Genomic DNA, 26,460 nt, shown 5'->3' with positions numbered 1-26,460 from the left:
GTGTGTGTGTGTGTGTGTGTACGTAAGAATCATGTAAAAGAAAATAAAATATTTCTCTTGGGCTTGGTTTAAAAAAGAAAACAACCAAGTACGTACTGATGAGTATGGAAAGAATGTCCTTCATGGTTCAGTTATTCTTATGGTTTTTGCTACCTTGTTGCCCCACGTAATTACAGAGCCGCTAAAGCTGCCTGCCTGCTTGCGCCTGCTTTGGTGATGCGTGCGGGAGTGTTCACTGGTGATCTGAGTGCTCCACCTGCCTTGCAGTTTGTTTACCAGGAAATCAAGATGTGTAAACTGCAGGAAGTACTGTTTGACCCTCTCCGACAGTATCTCATTACAATAATTGCTAATCTCTGAATAAGACAGCCATGTTTTGTGTGTAGCACAGAGGGGAGCTTGTGGTGGATTTTAGATGCTTCCTCAAATACAGCTTTGAAATGCTTGCTTGCGTTTCGTTCTCAGGGTAGCTTTTGACAATAAACGTCTGGCGACCTTTGGGCTCAGCAAAGCTCCGGCACGATAGCATGTGCTTTCTTCCTTCTTGAAGGGAGGAAAAAAGCAACAAACCAACACCAAAACCCCGGCTTGTTGTTTTGGAGTGCTGTCTCTAGCGACAGGATAATGGCTACTTCCTGATTAAACCACTTTCCACAGTAAGCTGTTAATGTTCTGTATCTGTTCTTCTGTCATGCCAAGTGTTCAGTGCTTTTTCTTCTGTGCTTCCTTCCTTCTCCTTCCCTCTTCCCCAGGTTAATAGTTTGAAATGTTTACAGATTGAAGAAGAATATATAGAGTTGCAACTTTCAGTTTTTCAGTATTCTAAGACAGACATACTACTTCTTTGTAGTGTTTATCTGATAGTAGTGATGAGCAAATATATCTGATCTTCATGAGAGTAAAAAAATCCCAAACCATTAAAGTCTGTTAGGTGCTAGACAACTGGTATTAACTTTAAGAATTCTGATGAATACCCACTGGACAATTACAGTGATATAAATTGCATGTGTTTCATGCACATGCCGAAGTACTGGTATTTCATAGCTTATTTTTATCACTTGCAGAATTGTTTAATGTCTGACAAACTTGTTTTTCAAGCAAAACAAAACAGCGTTTTTGTTAGCTTTCCTTATATGCACAGGAAATGTCCTTTTTCTGTATTTATTACAGTTGATGTGTTATTTTTACTGCAAGTAATCTGTTGGCTCTTGCTGATGAGGACTAGGTGGGTGTGACAGCTATCACTCAGTGCACAAGTCCGGTTTTATTTTGCTCCATAGTATCAGTCTAACAGATTTGTTATTGTAATTGATGGCTGCAGTGCATTTTTGGTCTTACTGTGCTCAGTTAAATGGGTTTACAATGTTTTTTTTTTTTAAATGTTGGTCTTACCATACACTAGTAGAAATGACATAGAATTTACAATAAGTGGCACTGTATGCACAGTGATTAATGTTACAGAACCAATGCATGTTCTTGGTTATTTCATGAAAATTTATGAAGGTGCTAAGTGAATTTTTTCAGTAACAATATAAATTCATATTAAAGTAATATTGTGTCTTTTTCTTTTTGTAAGCTAGTTAAAGTGTGAAAAAAACCCTGTACTGAATTCATAACTAAAATCGTTGTTGTTCAAAATGTCCACTTTTTCTATTACCATACTTTATGGATCTTATTTTACCATGGAAAGAGGATCATGTATAGTTTTATTTAGTAACAGGAGGTATCCACTATGTTGACAAATACTGGAACTGAAAATGAAATCTAAATCATATTTTTATATGATTCAGCTAAAAGAAATAGGTATTTTCATAACAGTTAAAATATATTTTCAGATTGAATAGCCATTATTAAAGAACTTGTAGACAGCATATATGAGAAATACATGTTTGTTCACACTGAGAAGAATGAGTAGGTAAGGAGGAGACTGTGTTTATCCAGCTTGGTGTACAAAGAGGTTTTTGGAGATGCTTGACCTATTAGTTCATGTGGATTGTTCTATATAGGGAAAAGGGTGTGGACAATAGAGTTGCTAGAACATGTAGATACAGGTCTACTTTGAGGGGAACAAAGCAGTAAAATGCCATGGGGAAGAAAAGAAGAGGGGTACAACCTACGTTAACTTGTGAAAGGGGTTCTCGTCTCAAGTGATGGTGAAGACCTGGTATTTCAAAACTTTCCTACAAAACAAGAGTCTGTTAAATTTTTTAACAAAATACTGAACTCCTGTTACTAGATAAAATTCTATATAACTTCATGTTCTAACTAAGTAGTAATGCTCGATACTGACAGTGTCTAAGAAATGTCCTGATTTGGGTGCCAGTGAAACATGTGTGTTGTCTTCCGGCAGGCTTGCACTCTGTCGCTGTGTAACTGGCTTCTTGTACTCCTGTCAGTTTTTTCCAGCATAATACATACAATTCTGGCATTTTAAAAACATTTCCCTTGCTATTTTTATTTTTTGCATGCTCTATCTCTATAAAGTGTCTCAAGCTCAAAGCTCAGTGCGTCACAGCTGAACGTGTTGGCTCAAAGCTTCAGCTTAGCTTACTTAACCAAACTGGATTCCTGTAAAACAGGAGGGGCAGCCCTGATGGGTGCTGCCTTTCTGTGCCTGTCAGTTCTGTGTCCCGCGGAGAGGGAAGTGGTAGGGGCAGCTGCAGTGGAGGATGCAGCTGCTCTTGCTGCACAGGAAAGGGCAGATCCTACTCCAGGGTGCAGCCACAGGCTGTCACTTGTGCACTTGGTGTTGCTGTCCTCAGAAGTGAATGCTCTGTGACAGGAGTGGGGACTGCTTAGGCTTCTTCCCCATCTTGCCGAAGAGGCAAGCTATGGTTTTAACTTTTAGTCGAATATGACCGTGATGTACCAGCTTGCCTTTGTAGAGTGCCTTTAAATTCTGGAAGAATGGTTTATGGGAATACTGTGTACCACTGTTGATCTTTAAATTATTACCAAGCTTTGCCAAGAAAACAACACCTGATATAGCTGAAACGGACTCTGGTATTTAATCTAGTATTATTTAATAATGTAGGAAAATGTAATGTTTACCAGTGGCTTTGGTAGAAGCCTGAGATCTAGATACATATTCTGACAATACTTTTGTTTTTGTAGATGGAAGTATGGACAGTTTATTATCTTATTTCTCACCAGTATGTGGAAATAAAAATGCAATCTGTCAGGTTCTTTATGTTTAACCACTTCCTTCAAGTGTGTAAATAACTTTGAGATGTCAGATCTGCATCTGCTTGGTTTGTAAGAACAATATTGTGAATGGAGTCAGCGAGGATAGTGTTCTGACGTGGTAATAACTGTTGTGGCTCCTGTTGAGGCTTGGTTTTATTTCGTTGTATCTCAAGAACCCCATTATTATTCCTTCTAGTTACTCTTTTAAGGTAAGCTTCAGTTTCAGTGGACTTCCTTCTCCCTTGTTACTGTTGTTAGGTTTGTTTTACTTAAATGTTTCAGTTATTGTAAAGATCATAATGCCTTAAAGAAACAATGAACAAATCAGAAAGCTATTTTGGAAATGAGGGTGGATGCCAGTGATGAAGCTGATGTAAATCGATGGGTAGTACAAAACACTTCCTTCTAGAACTGGTTCTGGATTTCCAAAGACCCACGTGAGTGGAACAGTGTTAATGTGGAAACCATTTATCTCTGTCTCAGATTTGCTGCTTCAGACTATTAGTGGGAGCCATTGCATTCCTGCTAGATGACACCACAACGTGCTTTAAGAGTTTGAAGCTGAGGAATTAGCATTCCTCAATGATAAAGTTCTTTAATCAAGGTGCCAGAAGTCACTTAATGACATGAGAAGCTAATACACTTCTTCACTATCACATAGGCTAAAAGTAGTCTTTGCTGGCATTGGAGAACTGACTGTACAATTTAGATGTTTGGATTTTTCTCTTTGTTTAAATGTGAAACTATTAGCATTAGAATAATGAGACTGAAGTTTGGTGCTACTGTAAAAATCAGGACCCAGCACAAAGCGTGGGACTGCTACAGGTACATGTTCAAAAGATTTTTTTTCTCCCGAGTGCTTTTCTGGAACTCTGATTTAGTATCCAAGAACTCATTTCTCATCAGAGTATGCTGGTTGTTTTAGTTTTAGCAATTTTGTAGGTGTAAAATAGTATCTTAATTGTTAATGATGAAAAACCTCTAAAAAAAGTAGCAACTAATGCAGACTCCAGACTGTTTATTATAGAATTGATTGACATCCTTGCCCCCTTCCTTCATGTTGAAATACATGAGTTCTTATGGTAGTTTGTAAGTTTAGGACTGCAAGGTAAAAAGGAATCCTTTTCTCTGCATCTTTATTGTTTGAAAGATTTACAGGAGTGTGCCCGTGGAGTAGCTCCAAGTTGGTTACTTTTGACTAGTGTGGAGTTTATACATACACATAGATAGCTGGGCTTGTAGTCACTTCTTCCCCCAATTATCTTCCCCTTAGGTTATGCTTTTAAAGTTTAACTGTTTCCATTGATATTTTCATGTTTTCTCTGCCTATTTTTTTTAATATGTGCTCCCCCCCCAACATGTAGCAAAATAATACCCAAATGGGAAAAAGTGTTTTGTAGTGAGTTTTTTGTATATGTACGTTTAAACAGATACGTTACGTTTCACAAAGATAAGCAAAGTTCAGTTATGGAGATACTGACCAGTGTGTTTGGCACAAGCATGAATTTTAGGACTTTGGAATTTGAACAGTTGCCAGGCAAACCTGTGCCAGCTTTTGCCATCAAAGGTTCAGCAAGACCCTTCCTCTGTTGGTTCTTTTTCTCAAGCTCTGTTGGTACCTGTAATTGGAGCTAAGCCTGGATTTGAGCTTGAGGAGTTGAAGTCTGGCTTTTGAAACATGGGAAGAGGTGTACGGTACGATGGCTAATCTGGCACCAAGTCTGAGTGACAAAAAGTCAGCAAAAAAGCTGAAACTCTGCTGCTGACAGATGGAAAGTCATGTTTTGGAAAAGCATTAAAAGGCCTTGACTTCATCTGTCCCAGTTTTGAACTTCTTGGCCACAGCATGTAATTCTATTTTGTGTTACATTTGCCATTTCGTTCTGTATCTTCTCCGGGACACTTCTTAGAGAATTAAAATGCTTGAAATTACTGTCTTGTGCAAATGCACTGCTTTATGTTTATTGGTGGGAGATGAAGAAACAAGTTCTGAGACTGAAAAGATTTACTGAACTATTAAGCAGAATTTTTAAAAATAAATATACAACCATCTTTCTGTCAAAGCATGCTTTTTAGGGCTTTTTTCCTTAATGCAGGCTGAGTTTTAACAGATATTTTGAACACTATTCAATTAATATGTTTTTGAGATTTGCTGTTTTTCATAAACTACAGTGCTTCTTAAGAATTCAGAAATGAATTAGAACTGTAGACGAATTGTGCAGTGGTCAAGAATACCCAACTGCGAAGCAACCCTGCTTCATCCTGTTTGTTGACTCTTTAATAATAAATGCCATTACGTAATACTAAAGGAAGTTAATGTTGAGAGCTACGTACATAAACAGTTGGTTTCAGAATATAACTATTGATTTACAAAACAGTCTGCATAGATAGCTTTTCTGTGTTTTATCATGTTTATTTGGTGCTGATACGCAGTTGTTCAGAGAATTTATTTAAATATATTTGAGCTGGAAGTTTCTTATAATTGTAGGAGTTCTAAAAATATTGGAAGATACAGTATTTTGTGTTTCAAACTTGACTCTTATTCATGTTTAATCAAAATAATACGCTTGAGAATGTACTGGCCACTCCATCCCTCCCAGTCCACATCCTGTGGTGCCGCCATCCTCTTTTGGCGTTATTAGTCTACAAGGTGATGTTTTTCCTTTGGTGCCATTTCGTAGTGTAATTATTTGACAATAGGTTTTCAGAATTCATTAGAAGAAATCTGAATTTGTGTTCTTGAAGGTTCCCATTAAATTATCTGTTATTTGAACTCCTTTCAGTTGAGTGTAACAATGTAACATTTGGATATTTTTGCTGTGTTAAACTTTTTGTGTGTATAATGGACTATTAGGTAATAAATAGTCTGTTGTATACCATGCACACAGCTTTATAAACAGTGAGAACAAAAGAAGAATTAAAAATAGAAGAACACTAGTTCAGCTCAGTAGATCACTTAGGGTAGCTAGCTACCTTAAGTACTTGTTTCTACTTGCATTTAAAAATGAAACACTTAGGGTTCACTCAGGTGTCAATAGTATTTAGAATTACATGTGAAGACTTCAGTGGTCAATTCTGTGTTTATTTAGAAATGGCTTATTCTGCTAAGACAGTCAGGTTTAATTAAAGTGCTTTGCTGAAAGAAGAGAGCTTGCTTTAGCATCCCAGTCCTTGGACAGCTGTTCTTTTGCTGTACAAATACTGTCAGATAAAACAAAATGGAACAAAATGTTGGAATCTTACTTACTGCTTATTTGGGGTTGGATTTGGGTAGTTGTTTTTTGTTAGCTTTTTTTTTCTTGAAAAGTCAGATACAAAATAGCTACTAGAAATCATTCCTACCTGTTTAGACAGTGCAAAAAATTACCATTGCTTATTTAGATAGCATCTTGTTAGATGATGTGCCTATAGAGAGGAGTTGGAAAAGCCAAATCCAGCTGTTGTTATATGGAGAGCTTTCTAGCACATGGATGATCCTGTAATATCAGGCAAGTTAGGAAAGGAGGTAGCATCGCTGTGATCCAGTACAGTGAACCACAATGACTTTAAAACAGCATTAGTTCAGTAGAAGTTAGACATCTTAAGTTAGTATATGACCTTGCTAAACTGGCTTGCTTCGCTGCGGAAAAAGTTCTCTTGGTGCTTTTGCTGTTCGGACAGCTGGGCATTTTTTTTTTTTTTTTTTTTTTCACAGCTGACCTGATGTATCCTGTGGAAAATTAACACTTCAGGAGCCTCTGCTGGTGTTAATGAAACAAGACAAAGCATTTACCTCAAGGTATTGTTCTTCCCTTTGTTCTTCCTGGACCATGATTTTATTGGATACTTGAAGTTGGAGGGAAAACAGCAGAGGAGTTTGGTTAGCTGTTTTCATGTTAAAGTACAAAAAGACTCATTAATGCAGTTCTCAGTGGCAAGTCCAGGTCTTTAGTTATGTGAGACCCAGGAGCTTTCACCTAGAGCTGCCAGGATACCATGTCTGTCTTTTATTGTTAGAACAGCTGATGTCTTTAAAGCAAGGGTGGTGAGAATTTGAAACAGGTAAATAAAAGTATCCATTTTTATTTCACACTCCTGATTTTAATGGACTTGGCTGCCCCAGGACTGTTCAGACACTGTTTTGCTCTTCCTTCCTGTTAAAGCCCAGTCAAAGCAATTCTTTGTGGTATTATTTTGGCACTCAAGTTTTCCTGCTTTAAAGACCTGCTCAAGAAGCGTGTCAGAAAAGGCTCTGCTGCTGTACTTTGCTGAGTGTTACAGTGTCTTAGTTTCTATAATGATGCTACTCATTTTTGTCTCTTCTTGGTAGGTGGGGAAAAGTATAATAATATAAATGTGCATTTATACTTTCATGAGTTCTAAATTAATTTCTTTACCTCTGTGAAGTATCTAGGTATTCTGTGCATAAGTAGTGCTTAGTTGAATGAAAAGATTAGCTTGGTAGATAGACATCAGGAGGCAAAATTTTGGATGCATAATGAGGAGTAAACAGGATAGTTTGGGTAATTATATGCAGGAATACTTGCTCCAGATATAACATAAAGCTTTAGATATGAGAAGGGAAGACAACCAAGTGATTCTCAGGAAAAGAACCTGAAAAAGTCTGTTATTTGGAGACGTGAACAGGATACAGGTATCTGCAGAAGTAGGTGACGAAGCTTGATAACAGTCATAGAGTGCTAGACTAGGTAGTGGCCAGACAATGTATTACCAACTAGTCCTCTTAATAATGTTTGGAAAATGGGGGCCTGATGTTCATAGTACTGGGATCCCTACCACACAATTATGTTTGTAAGACTGTAGAACAAACTTTAATTCTTTCGAGTCCTCAAACATAAATTATGCTAGCTTCTCAAGGAATACATTGTAAGGGTGCTTAGCCCTCCTCCCTGTCAGTTACTTTCTTGAGATTTCCTATAGGAAACCTACTTACATGTCTATTTATGGATTTAGTTCAGTTTCCTGTATTGTAAGCTACAATGAAACAGGCATATCCACAAAGTATTGCCAACAAGGAAGCGATGCATTGTCTTTTTATCTCAGTGTTAAAAATTACCTGATTATAAAATGACTGGATAAATCGGGAACAAACCTATTGTGTATCTCAAAATGAGAGGAAATAGAATGTTTAACATCTTATTCTTGAATACAATAAAAAAGGAATAAAAATGTGGGCTTTTGAATACCTGAAGTACTACAGATACTCTTTATACTTCTTAATCTTAATATTCTGATTATTTTTGCAGCTAACCTTAAAAAATGAGGTTTTGTGTGGAACAGCCAAATAGTAATTTCTGTAAAAAGCATGCTAGTGAAATCACATGCTTGTAGTTTATTTTCCATGTTCCTTCAACATTTAATGACTGATTTTTCAAAGTACTATTGGAATAGGATTTCTAATGTGGGTTCCTGGTAGCTATTTCAGTTACCCTAAGAAAAAAAAAATTGCAATTGTTGTGGTTTAAACCCAGTCAGCCATAAATCAGCCATGCAGTCTCTCTCTCATTCCCCCCGTTTTCTTTCCCCCCGCTCCCAGAGGGATGGGAAGGAGAATTGAAAGAATGTAACTCCCATGGGTTGAGATAAGAACAGTCCAGTAACTAAGGTATAATAAAAACCCATACTGCTACCACCAATAATAATAATGATAAAGGAAATAACAAGGAAAGAGAATACAATACCACCCACCAACCGATAATACCCAGCCTGACCGAGCGCCGACCGATACCTAGTTCAACCCCGCAGTGAACTAGCCCTTTCGGGTAACTCTCAGTTACATCCTGGGCATGACATGCTGTGGTATGGAATACTTCTTTGGTCAGTTTGGGTCAGGTGTCCTGTCTCTGCTTCCTTCCGGCTTCCCGCCTCCCTGGCAGAGCATGAGGCTCAGAAAGTCCTTGGTCAGACTCAACATTTGAGCAGTAACTAAAAACATTGATGTTATCATCACTGTTCTCAGGCCAGAAGTCAAAACCACAGCACTGCACCAGCTACTAAGAAGGAGAAAAATGACTGCTACTGCTGAACCCAGCACAGCAATGTATTTAAAAAATGATTAATACTTTGATTTTTGAAATCACAGAGGTAGGTTTAGATACAGTTTGCTCAGTGTCCTTGCAAACTTAAGTAATAGCATAAAATGCTATCAGTCTTGCTTCTGTAGAGTAAGATGTAGTAGTTGTATTAGAATTTAGTGCAGATGAACAAAGTATCAAAGTCTCATAATCAGGATATAAAAAAAATAGTTGTGTAGAGAATGAAAGATCAACTTTTTCCAGAGAACTTGAAACAGGTTTTTAACTTGCCTAGGTTGCATCATCATGCACAAAACCACAATCCTTAAAAACTGGTATTCATCCTAAGTCAGTATAAAATATTGCAGTGATCGAATTATTATTGTTGTTATAATTGTTATTATTTCCCTCCCCCCTTAGAACAGGAAACATTAATTTTGATTACAGAATGGCAGAATTGACTCTTTCAGGCACTTCCCAAACTCAGGTTAAGTGCCCAGTTTTTACATTTGAATGTTCTGCAGATACTATTATTTCAGCCTCTGCAGGTCATGACAGAGTCCAGGTTCTGCATCAATTTTACGCAGTGCCAATGCTTATTTGCTGTTTAGAATCTGCTTGGAAGTGTTACAGTACAGGTATCTAGTGCTATTATCTCCACTTTATGAGCTAAGTCTCCATGAGCCTTAACGTGATCTCCACAGAATAGTACTGTACCATCCTCATCCTGCTATCTAAAGCATGAGCACTCATCTCCTTCAGTGGTACGAATTGCACACGTTTGCATTGGTCAAAGTGAATTATATGATGGGGTCCTTTTCTTGTTACCTGGTTAAAATTTGCTGCTCTGCAAGGAGTGGTTTGTTCAGATTAACTGTATTAGCAGGCTGCTTTTGCAGGGTGAGCATTCCTGATTGTGTTTACATCTGTGTAAGAAGCTATCTCCAGTAATCTGTTTTTGTGTTTTAAGGCTGGTGGTGTCAGCTTTTCCTGTCCTAACCCAGCATAGAAGTGAAAACAACAGAAGGCGAAGGAGTGCTTATTTAAAATAAAAGCAGTGACTGCAAAACAGACATGTGTAAAGCTGTTAATCACGTACAGAATAACAGATAATAGATGTATTTGTGTGGGGTTTTTTAAATAATTTTGTTTATTTATTTAGATCAGGCTCTCAGTATTGATATTTAGGGTTTGAAGTGTTTCTTTTAAGTAGACTTGGGTCATTTCAGCATCGACTCCAGCAGTGCTGTGTTGCCTGATAGGTACCTGGTGCGGCCATTCACTTTTTGTGGTACAAATCAGATAGATCATATTCCATGCTACCATTATGCAGCTTTCAGGAGTACGTTCTGAGGTTTATCAAGAAGTGAGGATCACGGGGGATTGTAATTTAACCTGGCCTGTGTGCCCCTTTACCTTGCATGGAATGTAAAGCAACTGAATCACGTCGTTTGTAAGTTATTTTTCCTTAGCATAATCATGAAATATATAAATGCAGAAGTATTCAAAGTGAGGTTTATTTCTAACTGAAAATAACACAATTATTTACAAAGTAGGAGAGAATACAGTCTTGAGTTGCAGTTTAATTTGCATGTATCATTTAGTGATAAGTTTATCTTGTTAGATGGAGTCAAAACAGATGCACGTTTTAAAAATGTCATATTTTTTCCTGAGTCTACTTAAAATGGCCATCCATTGCAGGGACTTTTTGCAAGGATTTGCAGGGTTAGGTCAAGGGGGAATGGCTTTAGACTGACAGGAGATTGAGATTAGGTAATCGTGAAGATACTCTTCCCTGTGAGGCTGATGGGGCACTGGCACAGGTTGACCAGAGAAGCTGTGGCTGCCCCATCCCTGGAAGTGTTCAAGGCCAGGTTGGATGGGGCTTTGAGAAATCTGGTCTAGTGGAAAGAACCCTGCCCATAGCCGAGGGTTAGATTAGATGATCTTTAAGGTCCCTTCCAACCCAAACCACTCTTATTGTGGTTTCAGTAGATGAGCAACTGATTCCCTTCTCTGTTTCCATTTTTGCCCAGCCAGTCCTGACTCAGTTATGTCAAGCATAAGATTTGGATCTACTTTTAAATGGTTTTCAGTAAGTCACCTTATGCAAGTAAAATTCATAGAACCGTGATGTGATACATTTGTGATTTTTATGAGTATTTTCACTGCTATGGATTCTGTTGCAATCAACAGTGTGTTGTTATACCACTAATTGAATATGGCCTTATCTGAGAAAGGGGAGTGCTGCAAAGAGCTTGGAGCATCGGGTGCTTTGTACAGAGTAACTGACAGTAAGATATTAAGGTCATTTGTGGATAGAAGTGTGTTTATAGTTGGTGAGCAAAAGCCAGTAATGCTGCTGATTTACTAAAAAAAAAAAAAAAGTTTTATTGTGGTGGCTTTTTTCCCTAGAGAGTTTTATGTGACGTGCTTAGAGTAAATTATCAGAAGTGACATAATAACAATGAAGTTCTCCAAAACTTGAAATATTTAGCACTTGACCTGGGCTTTAAAGCTTGTACAGCATCTGAGACACATAAAGGGAATCTCATTAGTTATATTGAGACTTTTATTTAAGTTTAAAAATCTTAGATGTCTAGAACATTGTAGCAGTAGTAGACTGCACGTTGGAAGGTGTATAACCAGACTTCGTCACTAGAGCAGGGGGCATCTCTGGGAGCCTCCTGTGACCGTAGCTTGTCTGTAATGAACTGCACCAGTTTCTGTGAGCACTGCACTTAGTTCTCTGTGAGGCTTTGGTAAGGGTAGTTGCTTGTGTGTACTTTTGAGCATACCACTGTATTTACACCCACTCTTCCTTGGTTCCATGGCCTCTGTGACATAATGGTGCAGAACCCATGGGTGCTGCTTGGCCTGCTGGGTCACCTCTGTGGCCATTGCTCATAGTCTTCATTTACTTGATGTGTGCTGACCTTTTTGGGCTGTGCCCCACTTTGAAGGAAAAGAGTGAGATCTTTAGTTTTACTTCCTAAAATGAACCTGCATTTCAGATTTGCCATGAACTCTGCTGTGCTGGACTCTGAATTCTGAGATACTGTCGTGTGCTTCCATTCAGGTGCAGTATGATTAAATAACTTGCTGTAAGACAAGAGAACACCAAATGCTGTGGGGCTCTTCTCCAGTTGACAGTCAAATAATTGTTCCAAGTTTTCACTTTGCCGTTGAGGAAGACTGTAGGGTGTTTTTAGACTTCCACTTTCAACTTCTTTTTTCACTGTGTTAAAGGTAATCTTTGCAATAATGAAGCAATACATGCAAGTGGAAAGGTTAAACTGGAAGCTGGAGTTATGTCTACTCTTCAGATTTTTTTCAAGACCCCTTATACTATAGTATATAGTATATGCTATATACTATAGTATTCACACATCCCAACTGACATTGACGGTATGCTGTTGTATCTGTGATAGTACCCCATGAACGGAGTTAATATCTCTTTAAGAATATGTTTTTTTTTCTATGTTAGTATACATTTCAGTGAAGGTTTTGAGCATGGATTTGGTAGGTAATTTAAAGAAATCTTACCTTTTAAAAAGTGAAAATTTGATTTGAATGTTGTTTCCTTTAGTAAACCCTCTCATGTTTGTAGTGTTCTTATTTTTATTAAACATCAGTAGGTTTTCTTTTGTGTCTTCTTTTTCTTCCCCCCCCCCGAAAAAAAAATTTGTTGTGTAAAACGGCACATACTTCCTGCTTTGTTCCACATTAATGAGAGATTGCTGACTGTTTTCATTGTGTTCAGTTGCATTCATTATTATTATTTGCTGTGGAAAAGTCTGGGAATATAACTGGAATTTTCAGGCAAAGCATTGACACAAATCAGTACATATTTAAAATAAAAAAAAAGTATATCCCCCCGCCTCAATTTTTCTTTTACAAACTTTAGAGTTTATGTAAGTATTGACTGGTAAAGTAAACTAAAGTGAAACAACTAATATATACTTGAGGTTAAAAAGAATATGGATCTGCTGTAGCTGGAATAGACTTTCTGAGTCACAGAACGCATTAGGTCTACAATGTGATTATTGCTGATCCTGACTAATGACTGTTTTGGGGATTATCTCTTTTGGTGTCAGCCATCTGCTGTGGTTAGAGTAATTAACTAAACATAATTAAGGGTTGACTTAGTTTGAAAGCAAAAGTATGTATGTCTCTAGGAAAAGAATATGATTTCTTCAGTTCAGAATCATTCAGAAACCACCAGTATTCTAGTTTTCTATTTATGACTTTAAACAAGCAGCTGAATGAAAGGTTGAAAATGCAGTCTCCCCATAACCAACCTCCAAACCCATGCAAAATGAAAAAAAAAAAAGAAAAAAGGAGTGGGAAGGGGGTGAGGGAGGAGGGGAGCCTTAAAAGGGCAGTTTATTACTATTCTCCCAGTTCTTATTTGATGCTCTGTATTACCAGTTCAAGCAGATGGCTTAGGTTGGTTAAAAATCTTGCAAGTATAGCTAGATTTACTTTTCTGTATTTAAAAAGGTATTGATTTACCAAGGATATCCTCCCATTCATGACAGCAGTGTGGCTTGCTTATAGGTGATTTTTAACTATGCTTATTTACAGATGGTAAAGACTTATTTTAATGCATACCTTTTTATTTTTATTTTTTTTTTTAAATAAATTGGATTGGTCTGGATGCTTTGTCAGGAAACATAAGTAAAATACCAAATTTCAATCCTGAGTTTTTAATGCAGTGCATTAAAGCTTAGAAATACATTCCCTTTTAAAAGTGGTTACTGTAATAATACCATTAGGATGTGTTTATGATTTCTCTTACGCATTCCCTATCTGCAATAAATCCACTGTGGACAACCTTACAAAAATGAATACCAAAATACAACAAAACCATACTTTTTTATACAGGAACTGCTTGTTAGCCTCAGCTACATTAAGTCATCCATAATGTCTAAATGAAATGTACTTTGTTATATTAATTTGTGTATTTTATAGATCTCTGTATACTAAAGATATTTTTTTGTGTACTGTGAAATCGTGTGTTTGCAAATACTCAGACTGAAATCTGTAGGTAGATTTAAATCGTAATCCCTTATGAAAGGGATTTCTATTAATTATTATCCATAGGAATAATTACAAAATTGATTCGAAGTATATGGCATCTAAAGTCTACAGTATGTGTGGTGTTTTTTCAGTGGCCTGCTTCCAATGAGTAGCAGTTTAGCTGAATTATAGTCAAAGATTACTGAAAATCAATGAGGTATTCCTTAGCCACAAATAGAAGGTGTTTAATTGGAGAAGAGTGTGCATTTAGGAGTCCTGAATTAAAAATTTAAAATGTTTAATAATATTTTGCCTTGATAAATTCTCTGTAGGAAACAGTTTCTGTAATTTCTGCTATTGTTCTGAAGAAAAAATTCATAGCCCTCATATTCAGTGTAGCAGTAGATACTCTTTCGTACTATATCTGTGCAAGTAATTGATTTTTCTGTATTTGCAGAAAAATTTTTTTTTTTCTACATGAAAATTGTATGTGATAAATGGAGCTGTAAAGAACAAAAGCAATGAAGTCTTTCAGTGCTATTTTCTGCGGGATGGTTGTTTGTAGTTTGTGTAACGGGTAGGCAATCCTATATGATGAGCCATAGTTCCCTTGTAGAAGAATTGTCGCTTTTGATAGAGGGAAGAGTCTGGAGATTCTAGCTGGTACATAGAAATAGCCACATACGAAAACTATCTGTGATAAGGAATTAATGACAGTTAAGATAAGCACAGTGTATCTTCCATATATTTTGTGTGTTTCTGTATGAGTTTTGCTTTTCTACTTCCTCTGGCTTTCTAAGATTCATTTTTTGTGGCTGAGAGGAAGCAAGGACGCTGCATCTTTGTTGAGAAGTAGGTAACAGCTCTTAATGCTGGCTTTCCAAATGAGTATTTGGGAAGTTGCTGTTTTAACGTAACTTGGATCACAAGTGCTGTTTAACACATCAGTTTTCTGAATTGATTAATGTTTGTGAAAGTGTGTCCCTGTGTAGCTGGCATTCTGTTTTACAGTGGGAGTGAGATTTTACAGCAGTTGACTTCTGCTTATCATCTGTCCTTGTCACATTTCCAGTGGTAGGTCTGAGAAAGGTTGTTGACTCTGTAGCTGAAGAGGAACTCCAGGACAGGGACCAGTTTCTCAGGAGCTTCCCTGTTAGGATTTAACTGTGCCTAGTCTTGTTTCCTTTGTAGATTTCTTCTCCACCTTATTCTCTGATATTGACTCAGGTCAACTGTGGTCCTGGCAGATTGAGCCAGATGGTCTCTTGACTTTGCTACCACTGTGCTTAGACATCATTTGTTTGGCTGGGATTTTAAATTATTTGAGAAGCTAATTCTCAGCAAGTAACATTATTTTTACTAACAACTTTATTGTGTGATTTTAGTTTTGAAATACAGATGCTTGTTCAGTGAAGTAAGTCTGGTAACTTGTGGTGCTTTATTTTATATAAAAAGCTTATCAGGAAAAAAAGCTACCAGATTACAGGAGTTATTATGTTGATACTGTCTCACCATAATTGCTGGGTCTTTTCCTAAATTAAGAGAGTAGATACTGGCCGTTTGGCATGTGTTACAGGTTCGGTAAAGCTGGGTTCTATCAGGGAGCAGCAAGAGAAGGACTGCTTTGTAAGGAGGGACTAGGTGGCAGTCAGGGATGATGCAGGCAGTGCTTTTCCTGACCCCGGCACGGTCTCTGTGGATGCGAATGCCTGTGCTGGTCACAGGATCCAGAAAAAACAAAGGAATCTGTCAGTCCTGGGGTCTATCCACTATTCTGATCAGGAATAGAGAAGGTAAGAGCTGATGCAGGCCTTGCGGCCTAACCAGGAGGCATGGGCACAGCCCAGGATGTCCTGATTCAGGCAAAGGCTGAAGGTGCCAGCCAGAGCTGAAATGCAGCTCTTGAGCAGTGGGAGTGATGATCCCAGGTGAGGCTGTGTTCAAATCAAAATACGATGTAGCTCTTCATAACACTACGTAATTCCCTTACTGTGCTGGATTCCCCTGGTAGCTGAGCACTGTTTATGTGATGCACCTCTCATGTGAACATCTTGTAGGAACTACACCAGAATTGAGTGCAGATTCTGAGACATGGTCAGCACAGGTACTCCTGTAGTCCCCTTGTGAATTTAATTTCCTGCCATAGAAGATATTTATTTCTGTCTTACAGATATGGAGTCTGGAGAGCGGTTAACGTCATCGTCAGTCTCCTCTACTGCAGCTGCTTCAACTCCAGCATCTTCTACGCCATCTGTAGCTTCAGCTGTATCGAAAGGTGGCCTTTCCACTGGAGCTGCATCACTCAGTTCCACAATCAACACATGTGGTAAAAATGACTCAATTTTATATTGCAATATTATTTTTAGTGTTTGTCAACACTTGTAATTATTATTATAAGTCAAATGTAAAGAGGTTGCACAGATGCATCGAATTAAAATGTTGTGTTTTGGTTTTCCTTACTTTCTAAGTGACATTAATATCATGTGAATAAATTTTACATAGTATTTGTTTACTAAAGGAATGAAATTAATTTGAAATTGCATATTTCAAACGTAATCCTCAGAAGCAAGGATGAAATTAAGGATTGCTCTGTCAAACATTGTGCCACTCTCAGATTAAGAGCTAATAATCAGCTTCTTGAATATATGTCATGTTCTCAGCAGTCAAACCCAACCCCTATTGTGTTTTTATATCTGGAGAACAGCTTCTTCTAATGGAACTTGAGATTAAAGGGTGAATTTCAAAGTGTCGTAGTCTTAGGTAAGTCTTGACTAGAGGGAAACATCTTGCCTTGAATCAGAAACTTATATGGAAGATTTCTCTATGCAAGAATCTTATTTTTGTGAATTAAACTCATATTTCAATTGCTCGGTTGCATATTTCATCAACAGAACAAGAAGTAGTAAGTAACTCTTCCCTGCTGTTTCTTTCTTCACTTTGAAGAACAGATCATAGACTTCCCCCCCCCCCCCACCCCAGTCTGAATGCTACTGGTTCTTATAAAGTGTACGGTAAATAGGAAGTTTTTAGTCTTAAATTCATGGTAATCCACTACTTTCAGATCAAATTTGGTTCTTGCTATAGAGTGAACAAGTGTTCATTCTCCAACTGAAAATCTATTCTGCCCTGATACTATAGAACCACTGGATTCTGAGTTCCTACTACAGCCTGCATTTGTTAATTTGCTGCTTTTTTGGAAAGAAAAAGAGAATTCAGAACATCTGCATACCTAGAATTATGTCTCCACTATTTATTTTATTTACTTTCAAATCAGCCAGAAAAGTTCTTAACTAAAACTGATCCAGAGCAAACAACATGGTTTATTTTTCAATAAAAATAAATTTTTACTTTGCTACAAATTCAACTCCAAAAGACTTCATGTCTGCGTTCATTAGCTTCTGCCAGTCAAAATGGTTCTCTATAGTGGTTCCCAGAATGCAGTAGGAGTTCATTTACATGTGGCTATAGATGTACAGCCCCAAACTGAGTGTTTATGTGACTAGCTTACCTGTCCTTGCTGCCTTTGCTTTGTAGATATTACAGCATGTGATTTTGTGTCGCCTGTAACATTGTCTGTATATAATAGGGTGTATATTTGATCTGTTGTAATACAATAAGACTAAAGCAGATGAATAATGTAATAAAGATACTAAACCATCAGTTTCTTCATTACAAAATCCAGGTACTCCTTTTCTTCAGTAGTTCTAAAAATTTTATTCTCAACTTTTACTTAAAAAGCTTTATTTCTGTCTGATAGCTAATAGGGACTCGTAGTAACTACCAGTATTCATGGGTTGTTTCCTTTTTGATTTTTTTTTTAATGTAATTCTTTGCCTGACTGCATCTGATCTTTAAGAATGTATATATTTTCTCAAGGACACTTCAGATTCCTAAAAATAAGATGGATTGTAGTTTACTGTCAGTATGCTCCCATCAGTTTTATTTATGAGTATATCCATTTCTCTATCTGACACAGTACACTATGGTTACTATTGCATCCACTCTGAAAAGGTATACACTGTCCTAGAGAAACTTGACAGAAGTGTTAGGCTGTCAACCATCGGCAGACTTGTTTACCAGTGAATGACCTATGACTGGAAGAGCAACTTCACTGAGTCAAAATGTTCTTGAATTTACAAGATACTGTGTAGTCAAGACAGACCAGTATGTAGCCTGTTCCTAAACTGAGATATTATTCACTTCTGTGATGTTAAAAAGGAAAAAAACCCAACCCAACCCTGATGTCTGTCAGTTAAATTATATTCGCATTTAAAAATTCATTTTTCTACCATTTAATAAATGAACCATCTAAGAATGAACAAGGCGTCTTAATCCATGCATTAGATTAGAGAGGTTCTTTTTATTCTAATTCATCTATTTATTTTCCTTTCAGTAATCAATAGTCTATTAAGTAGTCTCTACAATAAACTTGATTTGCATACCCTGTCAGGTTCCAGCGATGCATGGTGGGTTAGGACTGGGAGTCTTCATGCTTTCCAGGGAGATTACACTACAAATAAATTATTTTGGCATATTCCCAGGTCAAATACACAAAGCACCTGTGTGAAACCATTATGAAATATATCACATACTGTTAGTATAATTGGTTAATACAGCACTAGTTCCTGAATAATTAAAGCATTCCAGTCAAGTGAAGAGATACTTTACTTGCTTTTGTCTTAATTCACCCATTGCTGAAAATAAGAAGGTGCATTGTAAAAGAAAATTGTCTCTGGTAAAAGATTTCAGTTCATTCTCGTGAGAGTGTTAGCAACTTTGGAAAAATATAAATCAACAGCCTTTTCTCACATGAGTAATTGATACCATAATTCTATGTTTTGTCTTCATGAGGATTAGTAATACCAAAGTGTGAAACTGTTCAAAGCTGAACAATCAAGTCTTACTGCTTTGATATTTTCAGACTTGAAGAGATTTTTATTTTAATATTTCAAAGAGGAGGAAGTTCATTAACTTTTTATTTAAAAATAAATTAAAATCCCAAACCAGATGCTGCTTCTATCAAAGCAAAAATCTCCAGGTTTTTTGTAGTCCACGGTTTCCCCTTGAATAGACCCACAGGGATTTAAAAATAGTGGACATAAATGCACAAAGCCAAAGGGTTGTTTTAATTGGAAAAGTCTCTGAATTTCCACTAAATGATTCTATGATTCTGTGATTCTAAATTTTCACATTTTTTACACACTGACCATTATTTTGTGTTTCAGGCTTACTATAAAAACAACATTCTGGCTTCTGAAAAAATGTTGAGAAAGATCAGATTTAGCGCCTATATTGTAAACTGTATAAACAAATGTCTTTTGTGGTGGTTTTTTTTGTAGTCCTTGGTTGTATCAGAATTTTCATATGAGGCTTGGAAATATTTATTGACTTGATTTTTAGGATTCTTAATGCTAAGTGACAATAGCAAAATTGAAATGGATACTTAAAAACAAAGTGGTCATTTACAGTTTGTGGAATTTTACAGCAGTTGCAAATGTTGAGGGAGAATGTGGTGGTAACAGCATTTTACACTGAGGGACATTCACCAGTACTATGAAATTGTGCATAGAAGTTCTTTGAAAGACTTACTGTTGGTGGGAGGAATGTAGAAGGCAAACTTTGCTAGCACTGTAATGATTAAAGAACACAGAAATGAGGAAAATACACATTAATTTCTGTCACCCTAAGCAGTTCTCTAGATTTGCTGTGTAAATTGGAATGTCCCTAGCGTTGTTAGAAATACCATGTTATTTTTGTATTTCTGCTGGTTGTGCATTGGTGCTTTGTATTATAAGGCATTATTTAAGCATTTATTCCTTTTTAGCTCTTTTGAAAACCTCATACAGCACCGTGAAGTTCATTAATATTAACAAAGGCATTCACAGTTATCATTCCTTGTTACTAAGAGACCAGCATTGTTGAACTGTATGTTGCCCTTTGGAGTAATGCTTTCAATCATTTATTTGTGTTAGTGGTTAACAGAATTTCAAAAGCTGTGCTCAAAAATATTTAACCTATTTGAAGTAAGTCAATAATGTTAAGGAGTGTGGTTTAACATAAAATTTTGCAAGGCAGAGAGTGTTTATGCTAAGTTAGTAACTTGAAGAGTAAACACTAAAATAGGAAATACTAGAATTAATTGCAAGACGGACTGTTGGTGTTTTTAACAAGTAAGAAAGAGGAAAAAATGTCATTACAGGTAAGTTTATTGTTAAAGAACTTTGTTTCCATTTTCCCTTTATTCTGTGTTTCTAAATGCTTATTTAAAAATTAATGGCTTCTCTTCTCTGAATATATTAGATAATGGCTTAGGCAGCACACAGTGCAGCTGTTTGCTCTTAAAGGCCAAGGTGATGCATAATATCATACAGTCACCTGCTCTTTTTTTGTTGCATGATGAAGAAAGTTGATAAACTTAAGCTCAAGGGGTATTTTAACTTCACTTGTCTTAAAAGTAATATGCAACATTACAGTTCATTACTGCTCATCAGCATCATTGTCATGTTTCCTAATTTAACTGTGTAGCAGATGGTAACTAACATGTAGTATTACTAGTTCAGTATGGACAGCACTTGTATTCAGTATGTATTGCTTGTACCTTTGAAGAAGGTACATAAATGGGGTTTGTTTTTGTTTTGCCTTTTTTTTCTTTAAATGCACTAATTAATTAACTGAGGTTGAAGACATTTGAATTAAGTTCAGCAAAGTGAAATACAGTGTTTTTAAACTTGGGCCGAAAGTATGAAGAAATACTCCCTGTATACATCCCAAAACCCCCATAAATTTGAAATTGGTAAGAGGAATTTCTCTACATTGTGTATGCAATATTGGCATTATGTTGCCTTGTAGGTGCTAATAAATGAAAAATCAAAGGGAATGCACCTGTGTTCATAACAATTAACATGATGAGATACTGCAGTCAGGGGATCACAGCAAAATTATTCATTGTCTATAGTAACACAGTAAGATAATTCAAAAAATCTAGGAGGAGGAAAAGAATTAACAGGCACGGTCAAGTAATGGTGTCTGTGTACAAAGTCCCCCAAAAGTGCCTTGTGCAGGTGCCTTTGGTGATAAAGTGAGTTGCTTGGAAAACACCGAACGTGTGGTCATTTGGATATTGTCTTGAGTTTACATGGAGAAGCGCTCATAAGTTTGCAGGATCACAGGAAAGTGCAGGTTGAAGGCCTCTAGTCTAGGCCTCTTCAGGAGGCCTCTAGTCTGAAGAGCAGAATCCGTGCTCACCAGACCGTGTCATGCAGGGCCTCACCTGGTTTGGTCTTGGAAACTTTCAAGACTGGGACTGCATACTGGCTTGGGACAACCTGTTCCACTTCAAATAAACGCACAAAGAGGAGAATCAGAAATTGAAGCAATACTGAAATCTGAAAGCAGTATTGAGTAGTCAGGTTTTTTGGTGGCATCTTGTAAAGTCAGTAGTCTCCCACCGCTTAAAATATTAACAGATTGCACAGGAGAGATGAATACAAAATGGTGCATCTTACTTCCACTGTAAGACGTCAGATAGCTAGTGTTTTCTGTACTCTATAAATCTTACCTCTGAGAATAAAGCTTTATAAACTAAATACTGTAATGCATTCTCCAATGTATGCAGTTAAGTCAAAATGCTTCTCAATTCATTTTTTCTGTAGTTTGAAGGAAAGAGCTATCTGCCAAGAAGTGAGACTCTTGAACAGACCTCTCCTTTTCTAGCCTGGTCAGGCCCTGCATGTCCATCTTATCCCTCCAGTACCCTTCTGGTAGAATTTAGGACTCTGGGATTTCACCACCAGTAGAGTTTAGGAGTGTCAGATTAAATACTGGTCAAATCCCACAGCAAATACTGCAAAGAGATCTTGAGGTATTTTAAAAATATTGTGTGATATAAATAAGACAGCTTTGTCTTATTATGATTACTACTAATAATTTGTTATTAATAGTAATTAGTTATTAATGCCAGAGGAGTAAAAGCAGATACAACTGCAAAAAGCAAAAGCATCTGAAGGAGAAGCATGTAGAGGTGAAATAAGGAGGGGTAAAATACTTCACCAAGCAGTGAATACTGATTCATTTGTAATGTTCTCATTCAGTAATTATTTTTAAATTTGTATGAAAGATTGATTCAGTTATAACAGCCATCTAATACATGTTAGTACAGCAGAGTTAACAGGTGCTTGTTTTAAGCATTGTTATAAGGGGTGGTACTTGTTTATCACAGCTTCCATTGACTTTATTCCATTTTGCAAGAGACTTTTCTACATTGTAAAGATTTTATTTCTGTTGAAGAAGGAATGAAAGAACTCTGCGCTTGACCTTAGACTATTTTCTGATCTTCTCTTGATGCTCTTAGAAGTTTTAACTAAACTTGGGTCACTCATGTCTGTAAAGGCAGCTTTTTATTTTCATGTACCTGGTTAAATAAGTGTGTGTGTGTGAAATTAATAATCTTAATTTGATTCTTCTGTCTCACTGAAGGATGGTATTTTCCATAGATCTTGATAATCTAGTAAGTAGCTCAGAAGTTATCTTAGGCAGTCTGGCTGTATGTAGTTATAATCTTGCTTAAGCCCTTGAACAGCACCTTTGTCATAAATGTAGTTGCAGTTTGTCTCCATGTGTACTGTCTCATATATTGTCCAGTGACCATTGTTTTTACATTTCTTGGCTAGTACATTTCAAGGCAATAATTCTGTAAATTTGTGGGACCCCTCAGAATGCATGCAGAACTATTCAATATATGCTCAAGTTCCAAATTTAAGATAATGTGAAGTTTTTGCAGATCAGCTACAGACTGCTTACCATACCATGCTGAGAGTTTTGGAATTGTTGTTCTGGTGTGTCCAGTCTTATGTTTTCATTGCTGATGTTCTAGCCATTTTTGTGGGGTTTTATCAATTAAAAGCTTTAATTTATAACATTTTAAAATCACTGTGAGGTACAGTTTCTGTATCTGTTGACACTAGCAGGTTAAAATTTACTAGTGTTTTTCAAATTTCATTTATATATTTATTGAGAGTCTCAATTACCTTGGTAGTTATTTCTTACTTTCCTTAGCAACTTAATGTGTTTCATAGCAATATGAAAAAAAATATTGAAAAATGCATTAGTCTAAATCCTGCTCAGCTATATGGTTTAATTCCTTTAGTTACACTGGTATTTTATGTGTGTAAAATGGCAGAAGTTCTATACATACAGCACAGTTATCATCCATGAAATGTATGATAAAAAGCCTAGATTTTTGGTGGTTTGTTGTTTGTGGTTTTTTGGTGGTTTTTTTTTTTTTTTTTTTTTTTAAGAAATGAAGCGTGCCTGTGAGCCAAACCACAGGTTTTTCTCTCAGCTCTTCACAGGGATATTATGCAAAACTGTTTTTGTCCTGAACGTGTGCCCCAACTTAAGCTATATTTCAGGGTTATTAAAAGATTCTATCATAAAAATTAAAACATAAATCATAATTGCACTTTAAGCCCTAAAGAAATAATTTTCAAGCAGAAGAAAAGCAGTCAATCACAGAAGGCAGAAAAGACTTGCTTACCACCTAGTCCATCCTAGTACTTGCGTAAGATTGCACCTTCTGATGTATTTCTATTGGTGTTGCATAAGGAAGTTTTCACTATAAGACTGGAAAGTATATGCACAGATCTGATATTTTATGCATAAAAAAGCACTGTGTCTCAACATCTTTTTTGTATAAATCGACGGTACCAAACCACTTATCACTGCTAACCCTTTTAACACCTTCACAGAGCTGTATGGCCAGTATAGGACCTGGCTAAGAGATAAAACCATCTCTTGCATGAGTTGAATTATTTTATGTGCACTTGCTTGTTAGGTTTAGGTTTTACATTTCTAGCCCTTGTCACAAGGGCATTTATGTGTCATGTTTATGATTTTTCTGCTTCTTGTAATGTGGTATTTCTGCTTTCATTAGTGGTGGTGGAGAGAGTTAGTTTTAAGAGAAGTTTGGAAGACTTTTTTTCTTTCCTGAGAAAATATGCCTGCATCTTTTTTCAAAGACACACATTTTCCTTTCTCATATATGTAACTTTAACATAAGATCTTCTTTCTAAAGTTTCTTTCCCATAAGAGGGATATGAAAGGTTCTTCCTTAATTATGATTTGTGGGTTTTTTTTCAGTGTTGACTAATAAATGTGTTACAATATGTTGTAGCTGTTATTTCAACAGATATAAAAGATGATCTAGACACTTATAAGGGGTTCCTCTGTGCAGATATGCACACTGTTTCTGGGCTCTTGTTTATGCACAGAAACCATTATGACAAGAGCAGTGCATTGGATATTTGCCTCTTACAGGGCTGCTTAGGCTTAGCAGTGCCTTATTAAAAACGAAACAAAAACCCCAAAATAGTTTGGTCTTGCAGAGCTTAAAGAATTTTCAGAAAAGGATTCCATAAGGGTTGCACAAATATTTTAAATAGTTTCTGCTATAGTCAAGAATGTTAAAAGTTAAAAGTTGTAGCGTCCAGTTCTGGGCCCCTCAGTTCAAGAAGGACAGGGAACTGCTTGAAAGAGTCCAGTGCAGAGCCACAAAGATGATTAAGGGAGTGGAACACCTCCCTTATGAGGAGAGGCTGAAGGAGCTGGGTCTCTTCAGCTTGGAGAAGAGGAGACTGAGGGGTGACCTCATCAGTGTTTACAAATATGTAACGGGTGGGTGTCAGGATGATGGAGCTAGGCTTTTTTCAGTGATATCCAGTGATAGGACAAGGGGCAATGGGTGTAAACTGGAGCATAGAAGGTTCCACGTTAACATCAGGAAGAACTTCTTCACTGTGAGAGTGACAGAGCACTGGAACAGGTTGCCTAGGGGGGTTGTGGAGTCTCCCACATTGGAGATATTCAAGGCCCGCCTGGACAAGTTCCTGTGTGATGTACTCTAGGTTACCCTGCTCTTGCAGGGGGCTTGGACCAGATGATCTCTTGAGGTCCCTTCCAACCCTTGGGATTCTGTGATTCTGTGACAGTGTCAACTCATTTGAGTTCATTTTCCTGAAAAAAGGAAATTACCATTTAAGATGGAAGCTTAAAATAGTGACAAAACAAAAAAGAATGTTAGTTTTTTTAAATAAGAAACCTTTATATCTTGCTAAACCACTTGAATTTATGCAGCAAGCAGCACAGATTAGCATTGTTTCTTGTTGTGAAACAATTAAAAATAAGGATGTTACAGAAAAATACAGACTTCTTTTTCCACTTCCACTACTGTATTGTAGCTAGAAAATCCAATATTAAATATGTCATTTCTTGGGGAACTGTTTCAGATATGTATTTGTGGTGGAGGTCTTGGAATATTTCAAGACTGGGATTACAGAGGTGATTTCAACCTGTTGTGCTTTTTCATAGCTCTGATACAGAAAGACTGCTGAGGTAATAATGTTCAAGAGGGACCTGTGAATATTGATCCTGCTTGAAGACAAGCAGTTTTATTTTGGGGTGATCACTGTCACATAGCCTTCTATGCAGTATGTATTTAAATTAAAAATGCATTGAATTCTGTACCAGAGTGACTTTAGTGGCTTAAGACAAGAATTGCAGGAAATTCATGTCACTTAAGAAGTTCCTGAGTGTTGTGCTTTCTTCATACCCCCCTGGATTTAGTAAATCTGCTCTAGATTCTGCACAGCAACATGCTTACAGATGTATTTAAATATATTATTAGAACAACTGAAGTTTGTTTTTATTTCCTTTGTGATGCAGAATGGTGGCGAACAGCAGACACGCACTCTCGTCCCGGGGCAGCTTTTTTCCCACCACTCTTGGGAGTTCCACCACTGTTTGTGCCTCCTGCACAGAATCATGATTCTGCTTCGTTCCACTCAAGAGCTACAGGAAAAAATAGTCGAAGCAGTACAGAAAAAGGTAATGGCTAAGGCTGGAGAGGGAATAATAGCATTGAACTTCTGCATAGGCAGAAAGATGTGGAATTTGAGTTTTACACCTCATTATTCTTCCCATTCCTAACCAGTTTTGTGAAAATAGATTCTGTTAGCTAGTCATGAGCCATACAGTTATGGGCTTTCAATAAAGGCCATAAAAATGCTCTTTCTACTAATACTAACCGGTCTCCCCTTTCCCCCCCACCCTCCCTTTTTTTTTAATTCCATAGTTGTCCAGGACTGAGTAGTAGGGAAAAAATTTCTTTTAAAGTTTATGGTTTGATTTAGGAGGCACTTTACGTCTCTAGTGAATGCTGTTCCTCCTCATATAAGCAGCAGAC

The 26,460-nt window shown here is 37.0% G+C and overlaps 1 protein-coding gene across 17 annotated transcripts in view; it reads left to right on the top strand.

The window, feature by feature from the left end:
- The window catches only part of BAZ2B (bromodomain adjacent to zinc finger domain 2B), a 136,587-nt gene that overhangs the window by 55,817 nt on the left and 54,310 nt on the right, over positions 1–26,460 (top strand). For 14 of the 17 annotated variants that reach the window (XM_061363833.1, XM_061363844.1, XM_061363834.1 and 11 more), the window contains 2 exons: positions 16,393–16,548; positions 25,941–26,102. In XM_061363833.1, the coding sequence (XP_061219817.1) occupies positions 16,395–16,548; positions 25,941–26,102 (316 nt within the window). In that variant the 5' untranslated portion in view covers positions 16,393–16,394. Of the gene's footprint in view, positions 1–164; positions 657–6,880; positions 6,965–11,632; positions 12,280–16,392; positions 16,549–25,940; positions 26,103–26,460 lie in introns of those variants that run through there. The other 3 variants (XM_061363830.1, XM_061363832.1, XM_061363831.1) reach the window with 3 other exon arrangements.

The sequence above is a fragment of the Neopsephotus bourkii genome, unplaced genomic scaffold (assembly GCF_033783945.1).
Source record: "Neopsephotus bourkii isolate Nb327-2 ecotype Australia unplaced genomic scaffold, CSIRO-AGI_Nbou_v1 NB_1181, whole genome shotgun sequence".
Lineage (NCBI taxonomy): Eukaryota > Metazoa > Chordata > Aves > Psittaciformes > Psittacidae > Neopsephotus > Neopsephotus bourkii.
This window is presented reverse-complemented; position numbering and strand designations above follow the sequence as displayed.